General features: G+C 40.3%; 1 protein-coding gene across 1 annotated transcript in view; it reads right to left on the minus strand.

Moving 5' to 3' along the window:
• The window catches only part of LOC144248148 (uncharacterized), a 33,001-nt gene extending 24,845 nt beyond the window's left edge, over nt 1–8,156 (minus strand). The window contains exons 1-10 of the mRNA XM_085565723.1: nt 8,118–8,156; nt 7,964–8,068; nt 6,914–7,802; nt 6,683–6,780; nt 6,578–6,592; nt 6,319–6,492; nt 6,242–6,269; nt 4,916–5,034; nt 2,559–2,715; nt 1,168–1,229 (exon numbers count right to left, since the gene is read on the minus strand). Of these exons, the coding sequence (XP_085421849.1) occupies nt 1,168–1,229; nt 2,559–2,715; nt 4,916–5,034; nt 6,242–6,269; nt 6,319–6,492; nt 6,578–6,592; nt 6,683–6,780; nt 6,914–7,802; nt 7,964–8,068; nt 8,118–8,156 (1,686 nt within the window). The remainder of the gene's footprint in view (nt 1–1,167; nt 1,230–2,558; nt 2,716–4,915; nt 5,035–6,241; nt 6,270–6,318; nt 6,493–6,577; nt 6,593–6,682; nt 6,781–6,913; nt 7,803–7,963; nt 8,069–8,117) is intronic.
• Between the last annotated feature and the right edge of the window lie 1,213 nt (nt 8,157–9,369).

Here is a 9,369-nt window from a genome sequence, read left to right on the forward strand (position 1 = left end):
ATCAAAAAAAGGGAAAATCCGAGCGGCTCCAACAGAAAAAAATAACATACAATAAAATAAATTTAAAAAAAAATTAAAAAAAAGGGAAAATCCGAGCGGGAACGGCACAAAGAAATAACATAAAATAAAAAAAAATAAAATAAAAATCAAAAAAAGGGAAAATCCGAGCAGCTCCAACAGAAAAAAATAACATAAAATAAAATAAATTTAAAAAAAAATTAAAAAAAAGGGAAAATCCGAGCGGGAACGACACAATGAAATAACATACTATAAAATAAATCAAAATAAAAACCGAAAAAAGGGAAAATCCGAGCGGCTCCAACAGAAAAAAATAACATAAAATAAAATAAATCAAAATAAAAACTCAAAAAAAGGGGAAAATCCGGGAAAAAAACGAAAAAAGGGAAAATCCGAGTGGCTCCAACACAAAGAAATAACATAAAATAAAAAAAATTAAAAAAAAAATCAAAAAAAGGCAAAATCCAGGAAAAGACAAAAAAAAGGGAAAATCCAAGCGGCTCCAACACAAAAGAATAACAAAAAATAAAAAAAAATTAAAAAAAAAATCAAAAAAAAAGGGAAAATCCGAGCGGCTCCAACACAAAGAAATAACATAAAATAAAAAAAATTTAAAAAAATAAAAAAAAAGGGAAAATCGGAGCGGGAGCAGCACGGCACGAACACAAAAAAAAAAAATAAAATCCAAAAAAACCCCAAAAAAAGCCAAAATCTGTGAAAAGCCAAAAAAAGCCAAAATCCGCACGAGAACAGCCAAAAATTAAAAAATTAAAAACCCCCAAAAATTCCTATAAAAATTTAAATAAATTAAAAACAAAAAAAAAATTCCCATAAAAATTAAAAAAAAAATTAAAAACCCCAAAAACCCCATTTAAAAAAATTTTTAAAAATTAAAAACAAAAAAAAATCCCATAAAAATTTAAAATAAATGAAAAAAAAAAAATCCCCCCCAAAAAAGTCCAAAAACCCCCCAAAAAATCTCATTAAAAATAAAATAAAAACTCCCAAAAAACCCCATTAAAACCCATGAAACCCCAAATTCCCCCCAAATTTCCCCTGGAAATTCCCAATTTTTTTTTCTGGAAATTCCCCAAATTCCGGAATTTTCCCGGAAGTTGCCCAAATTCCCGAATTTTCCGGAATTCCGACCTTGCCGAACCAGGCGGAGCCGATCTCCTGCAGGAGGCGGAGCTGGGGCGGCGCCGGGGCGGCTGCGGAAATTCCCAAAAAATTCCCAAAATTCCGCCCGAATTCCCAAAATTCCACCCAAAATTCCCAAAATTCCACCCAAAATTCCACCCAAATTCCCAAAATTCCAACCAAAATTCCCAAAATTGCACCCAAAATCCCACCCAACATTGCACCCAAAATTGCACCCAAAATCCCCAAAATTGCACCCAAAATTCCCATTTTTAACACCAAAAGTTCCCATTTTTCCCCCATTTCTTCCCCATTTTCCCCAATTTCCCCCATTTTATTCCCATTTTCTCTCCAAATTTTCCCATTTTATTCCCATTTTCCCCCATTTTCATCCCCTTTTTTCCCAAATTTTCCCATTTTCCTGTTTTTCCCCATTTTCCCATTCATATCCATCATTTTCCCATTCCCCCCAAAATTTCCCCATTTTCCCCATTTATTCCCATTTTTCCCATTTCCTCCCATTTTCCCCCATTTTCCCCCATTTTTTCCCATTTTCCCCATTTTTCCACGTTTTTTGCCCCATTTATTCCCATTTTCCCTCATTTCCCCGTTTTCCACCCTGTTTTCCCCATTTATTCCCATTTTTCCCCATTTATTCCCATTTTTCCCCCGTTTTTCATGTTTTTCGCCCCATTTTTCCCATTTTTCCCAATTTATTCCCGTTTTTTGTGTTTTTCCCCCCGTTTTCCCCCCGTTTTTCCCCATTTTTCCCCATTTTTCCCATTTTTTGTGTTTTCCCCTCCATTTTTCCCATTTTTCCCAGTTTTTCCCCATTTTCCCCCATTTTCCTCATTTCCCCCCCATTTTTTCCTGTTTTTTGTGTTTTTCCCCCCATTTTCCCCGTTTTTCCCACTTTCCCTGTTTTCCCCCCGTTTTCCCCCATTTATTCCCATTTTTCCCGTTTTTCGTGTTTTTCCCCCCATTTATTCCCATTTTTCCCATTTTCCCTGTTTTCCCCCCATTTATTCCCATTTTTTCCTGTTTTTCCCCCCATTTTCCCCGTTTTTCCCATTTTCCCTGTTTTTCCCCATTTATTCCCATTTTTTCCCATTTTCCCTGTTTTTCCCCCCATTTTCCCCCGTTTTTCGTGTTTTCCCCCCATTTATTCCCATTTTTTCCCGTTTTTCGTGTTTTTCCCCCCATTTATTCCCATTTTTTCCCATTTTCCCTGTTTTTCCCCCATTTATTCCCATTTTTCCCCGTTTTTTGTGTTTTCCCCCATTTATTCCCATTTTCCCCCCATTTTTCCCCGGTTTTCATGTTTTCCCCCTGTTTTCCCCCATTTTTTCCCATTTTCCCCCCGTTTTTCCCGTTTTCCCGTTTTTCGCCCCGTTCCGTACCCGGGGGCGGCTCCAGGGGCACCAGGAACACCTCGGGGGGGGAGGGGCGGGAATCCCCGGAATCCGCCTCCGCCTCCAGCTCCTGCCACGGAATCCCGGGAAATCCCCAAATTTGGGGAATTTTAAGGAATTTTGGGCTTTTTGGGGAATTTTGGGGATTTTTGGGGGAATTTTTAATGAATTTTTGGGGATTTTAAATGAATTTTAGGGAATTTTAAATGAATTTTTGGGACTTTTTTGGGATTTGAAATGAAATTTTTGGGATTTTTTCCTGGAATTTTTTGGGATTTTTTTTTTTGGGAATTTTAAACGAATTTTGGGGGTTTTTTTGTCTGAAATTTTCTGTGATTTTTTTGGGAATTTTTAATGGATTTTTGGGTTTTTTTTGGGGCATTTTTAATGAATTTTTAGGGATTTTTCGGGAATTTTGTCTGAAATTTTCCGTGATTTTTAGGGAATTTTTAATGAATTTTGCTGATTTTTTTGGGAATTTTTAATGAATTTTCGGGATTTTTTTTGGGAGTTTTTAATGAGTTTTTGGGATTTTTTGGGAATTTTTAAATGAATGTTTTGGGAATCTTTTTTTGGGATTTTTAATGAATTTTTGGGATATTTCAGGATTTTTATTCTGAAATTTTCCATGATTTTTTTGAAATTTTTAATGATTTTTTGGGAATTTTGGGGAATTTTTAATGAACTTTTTGGGAATTTTTTTAGGGATTTTAAATTAATTTTTTTGGATTTTTTGGGGGGATTTTTAATAAATTTTTGGGATTTTTTGGGGAATTTTTAATGAATTTTTTTGGAATTTTTAATGAATTTTTGAGATTTTTTGGGGGGGATTTTAAATGAATTTTTGGGAATTATTTTGGAATTTTAAATCATTTTTTTGGAATATTTTGGGGGGATTTTTAATGAATCTTTGGGATTTTTTTCTGAAATTTTCCGTGATTTATTTCAAAACTTTAAATGGATTTTTGGGATTTTTTTGGGGAATTTTTAATGAATGTTTTGGGATCTTTTTGGGGAATTTTTAATGAATTTTTTGGGATTTTTTTCTGAAATTTTCCGTGATTTTTTGGGAATTTTTAATGAATATTGGGGATTTTTTGGGGGGAATTTTTTTTGGGTTTTTGGGTGAATTTTCTGGGGTTTTTTGGGTGAATTTTGGTGGATTTTGGGGGATTTTTGGGGGGATTTTTTGGGGGATTTTTTTGGGTTTTTGGGTGAATTTTCTGGGGTTTTTTGGGTGAATTTTGGTGGATTTTGGAGGATTTTTTGGGGGATTTTTTGGGGGATTTTTTTGGGTTTTTGGGTGAATTTTCTGGGTGAATTTTGGGTGAATTTTGGTGGTTTTTGGGTGATTTTGGTTGGATTTTTTTGGGGATTTTTTGGGCTATTTTTTTGGGGTGAATTCCGGGGATTTTGGCTCACCTTGAAGCCGAGGTCGCCGCGCTTGCAGCACAGGCAGGTGAGGAGGAGGAGGATGAAGGCCCCGGGGGGGTTTTGGGTGAATTTTGGGTGAATTTTGGTGCTTTTTGGGTGAATTTTGGGGGATTTTTTTGGGGATTTTTTGGGCTATTTTTTTGGGGTGAATTCCGGGGATTTTGGCTCACCTTGAAGCCGAGGTCGCCGCGCTTGCAGCACAGGCAGGTGAGGAGGAGGAGGATGAAGGCCCCGGGGGGGTTTTTTGGGTGAATTTTGGTGGTTTTTGGGTGATTTTGGTTGGATTTTTTTGGGGATTTTTTGGGCTATTTTTTTGGGGTGAATTCCGGGGATTTTGGCTCACCTTGAAGCCGAGGTCGCCGTGCTTGCAGCACAGGCAGGTGAGGAGGAGGAGGATGAAGGCCCCGGGGGGGTTTGGGGTGAATTTTGGGTGAATTTTGGTGGTTTTTGGGTGAATTTTGGGGGATTTTTTTGGGGATTTTTTGGGCTATTTTTTTGGGGTGAATTCCGGGGATTTTGGCTCACCTTGAAGCCGAGGTCGCCGCGCTTGCAGCACAGGCAGGTGAGGAGGAGGAGGATGAAGGCCCCGGGGGTGTTTGGGGTGAATTTTGGGTGAATTTTGGGTGAATTTTGGGTGAATTTTGGTGGTTTTTGGGTGATTTTGGTGGGATTTTTTTGGGGATTTTTTGGGCTATTTTTTTGGGGTGAATTCCGGGGATTTTGGCTCACCTTGAAGCCGAGGTCGCCGCGCTTGCAGCACAGGCAGGTGAGGAGGAGGAGGATGAAGGCCCCGGGGGGGTTTGGGGTGAATTTTGGGTGAATTTTGGTGGTTTTTGGGTGATTTTGGTTGGATTTTTTTGGGGATTTTTTGGGCTATTTTTTTGGGGTGAATTCCGGGGATTTTGGCTCACCTTGAAGCCGAGGTCGCCGCGCTTGCAGCACAGGCAGGTGAGGAGGAGGAGGATGAAGGCCGCCAGCCCCGAGCACGAGAGCAGCAGCGCCGCCGAGGGGGGGCCCGCGGGGGGGGGGCCTGGAAACGGGGAGAAAAACGGAGAAAACGGGAAAAAATGAGAAACGTTCATCAAAAATGGGAATGAACGGGGGGAAATGGGGAGAAAGGAGGGAAATGGATGTAAAATGGGAATAAATGGGAAACAATGGGAATAAAATGGGAATAAACGGGGGGAAATGGGGTAAGAAAGGGGGAAAATGGGAAAAAATGGGAATAAATGAGATTAAATGGGGAAAAATGGGAATAAATAGGAAAAAATGGGAAAGAATGGGAAAAAAATGGGAATAAATGGGGGAAAATGGGAATAAATGGGAAAACATGGGAATAAAATGGGGGGAAATGGGAATAAATGAGATTAAATGGGAATGAATGGGGGAAATGGGAATAAAATGGGGGGAAATGGGAATAAACGGGGGGAAATGGGGTAAGAAAGGGGGAAAATGGGAAAAAATGGGGAAAAATGGGAATAAATGAGATTAAATGGGAATGAATGGGGAAAAATGGGAATAAATGGGAAAATATAGGAATAAATGGGAAAAAATGGGAATAAATGGGAAAAAATGGGAATAAATGGGGGAAAATGGGAATAAATGGGGGAAAATGGGAATAAATGGGAAAAAATCAGAATAAATGGGAAAAATTTGGAATAACTGGGAAAAAATGGGAATAAAATGGGGGGAAATGGGAATAAATGGGAAAAAATCGGAATAAATGGGAAAAAATGGGAATAACTGGGAAAAAATGGGAATAAAATGGGGGGAAATGGGAATAAACGGGGGGAAATGGGGTAAGAAAGGGGGAAAATGGGAAAAAATGGGGAAAAATGGGAAAAAATGAGATTAAATGGGAATGAATGGGGAAAAATGGGAATAAATGGGAAAATATGGGAATAAATGGGAAAAAATGGGAATAAAATGGGGGAAAATGGGAATAAATGGGGGAAAATGGGAAAAAATGAGATTAAATGGGAATGAATAGGGGAAAATGGGAATAAATGGGAAAAAAATATGAATAAATGGGAAAAAATTGAAATAAATGGGAAAAAATGGGAATAAATGGGGGAAAATGGGGAATAACGGGAAAAAATCTATAATTGATAATCAATAATTGAAATAGATAATCAATAATTGATAACTGATAACCAATGCCTGATAATTGATACCCAATACCCAATACCTGATAATTTATACCCAATAACCGATAACTGATACCCACTAACCAATACCCGATAACCGATATCCAATAACCGATACCTGATAACCGATACCCAATACCCAATAACTGATAATCAATAACCAATACCTGGTAACCAATACCCAATAATCGATACCCGATACCCAATACCCGATAACTGATACCCAATAACCGATACACAATAACCAATAACTGATAACCAATAATTGATAACCGATACCTGATACCCGATAACCGATACCCGATACCCAATACCTGATAATCGATAACTGATAATTTATACTAAATAAACGATAACCGATACCTGCTAATCAATAACCAACAATCGATACCCCATAATCGATACCCGAAAACCAATACCCAATACCCCATACCCGATATCCTATAACCGATACCCAATACCTGATAACCGATACATGATAACCGATACCCAATAATCAATAATCGATAATCAATACCAGATAACTGATACCCGATACCCGATAACTGATACCCGATACTCGATAACCGATACCCGATAATCGATACCTAATAACTGATACTTAATAATCGATAATTGATACCCGATAACTGATAATCAACAACCAATACCCAATAACCAATACCCAATAATCAATACCCGATACCTGATAATCAATAACCAGTAACCAATAATCAATACACGATAATCAATAACTGATAACCGATACTTGATAAGCAATACGTGATACCCGATACCCAATAACCAATAACCGATAACCAATACCTGATACTCGATAACCAATAACTGATACCCGATAACCAATATCCGATACTCGATAACCAATAACCGATACCCGATAACCAATACCTGATACTCGATAACCAATAACCGATACCCGATAACCAATACCTGATACCTGATACTCGATAACCAATAACCGATACCCAATAACCAATAACCGATACTCGATAACCAATAACCAATACCCGATAACCAATACCTGATACTCGATAACCAATAACCGATACCCGATAACCAATACCCGATACTCGATAACCAATACCCGATACCGGATAACCAATACCCGATACTCGATAACCAATAACTGATACCCGATAACCAATACCCGATACCCGATAACCAATACCCGATACCCGATAACCAATAACCGATACCCGATAACCAATAACCGATACCCGATAACCAATACCTGATACTCGATAACCAATAACCGATACCCGATAACCAATACCCGATACTCGATACCCAATAACTGATACCCGATAACCAATACCCGATACTTGATAACCAATAACCGATACCCGATAACCAATACCCGATACCCGATAACCAATATCCGATACTCGATAAGCAATAACCGATACCAGATAACCAATACCCGATACTCGATAACCAATACCCGATACCCGATAACCAATACCTGATACTCGATAACCAATAACCGATACCCGATAACCAATACCTGATACTCGATAACCAATAACCGATACCCGATAACCAATAACCGATACCCGATAACCAATACCTGATAATCAATACCCGATAATCGATACCCGACACCTGATACCCGACACCTGATAATTGATACCCAATACCCGAAAACCGATACCTGATAACCGATACCCGATACTCGATAACCAATAACCGATACCCGATACCTGATAACTAAAATCTGATAACCAATACCCAATACCCGACACCTGATAATCAATACCCGATAATTGATACCCGATACCCAATACCCGATAGCCAATAATTGATGCCCCATACCCGATACCCAATACCCAATAACCGATACCTGATAACCAATACCTGATAATCAATACCCGATACCCGACACCTGATACCTGACACCCGATAATTGATACCCGATACCTGAAAACCGATACCCGATAACCAATACCCAATACCCGACACCTGATACCGATAATTGATACCCGATACCCGACACCTGACGCCCCATACCCGACACCCGCCAATCGATAATCAATAACTGATAATCGATAATCACTCACCGCGGCCCGGGGGCGCGCCCATGGCCGCGGGCGCTCCGAGCGCCGCCAGCGCCGCCAGCAGGGGGGGCAAGGGGCGCGGGGGGCGGGGCCAGGCGGGGCGGGGCCGCGAGGGACACGCCCCCTGCAGGACAGGCCACGCCCCTTTCAGGCATGGCCACGCCCCTTTTATGGCGGGCCACGCCCCTTTCAGGCAGGGCCATGCCCATTTAATGGCGGGCCACGCCCCCTTTGGGACAGGCCACGCCCCTTTCATGGCGGGCCACGCCCCCTTCAGGACAGTCCACGCCCCTTTCATGGCGGGCCACGCCCCCTCCAGGTCAAGCCACGCCCCCTTCAGGACAGGCCACGCCCATTTCATGGCGGGCCACGCCCCCTTCAGGACAGGCCACGCCCCCTTCGGGCAGGGCCACGCCTCCTCCAGTCAGGCCACGCCCCCTCTGGAGGGGCGGGGTCAGAGGGGAGGGGCGGGGCGGGGCATGAGGGGATGGGGAAAATGGGAATAAAAATGGGAATAAAAATGGGAAAATTGGGAATAAAAATGGGGAAATTGGGATAAAAATGGGGGGAAATGGGGATTAAATGGGAATTAAAGGGGAAAAATGGGAATTAAAGGGGAAAATGGGGAAAAATTGGGAATAAAAATGGGAAAATTGGGAGAAATTGGGAATAAAAATGGGAAAATTTGGAATAAAAATGGGAAAAATTGGCGTAATTGGGAATAAAAGGGGGGAAATTGGGAATAAAAATGGGGAAAATTGGGAATAAAAATGGCAAAAATTGGGAAAATTGGGAATAAAAGGGGGAAATTTGGAATAAAAATGGGGAAAATCGGGAAAATTTGGAATAAAAATGGGGAAAACTGGGAATAAAGAGGGGGAAAACTGGGAATAAAGAGGTGGAAATGGGAAAAATTTGGATTAAAGGGGGAAAATTTGGAATAAAAAGGGGGAAATTGGGAATAAAGGGGGGAAAATTTGGAATAAAAAGGGGGGAAATTGGGATTAAAGGGGGAAAATTTGGATTAAAGGGGAAAATTTGGAATAAAAATGGGAAAAATTGGGAAAATTGGGAACAAAAGGGGGAAAATTTGGAATAAAAATGGGGAAAATTGGGAATTAAATGGGGGGAAATTGGGAATAAAAAGGGGGAAAATGGGGGAAA

The sequence above is a fragment of the Lonchura striata genome, chromosome 37 (assembly GCF_050655825.1).
Source record: "Lonchura striata isolate lonStrDom1 chromosome 37, ASM5065582v1, whole genome shotgun sequence".
Lineage (NCBI taxonomy): Eukaryota > Metazoa > Chordata > Aves > Passeriformes > Estrildidae > Lonchura > Lonchura striata.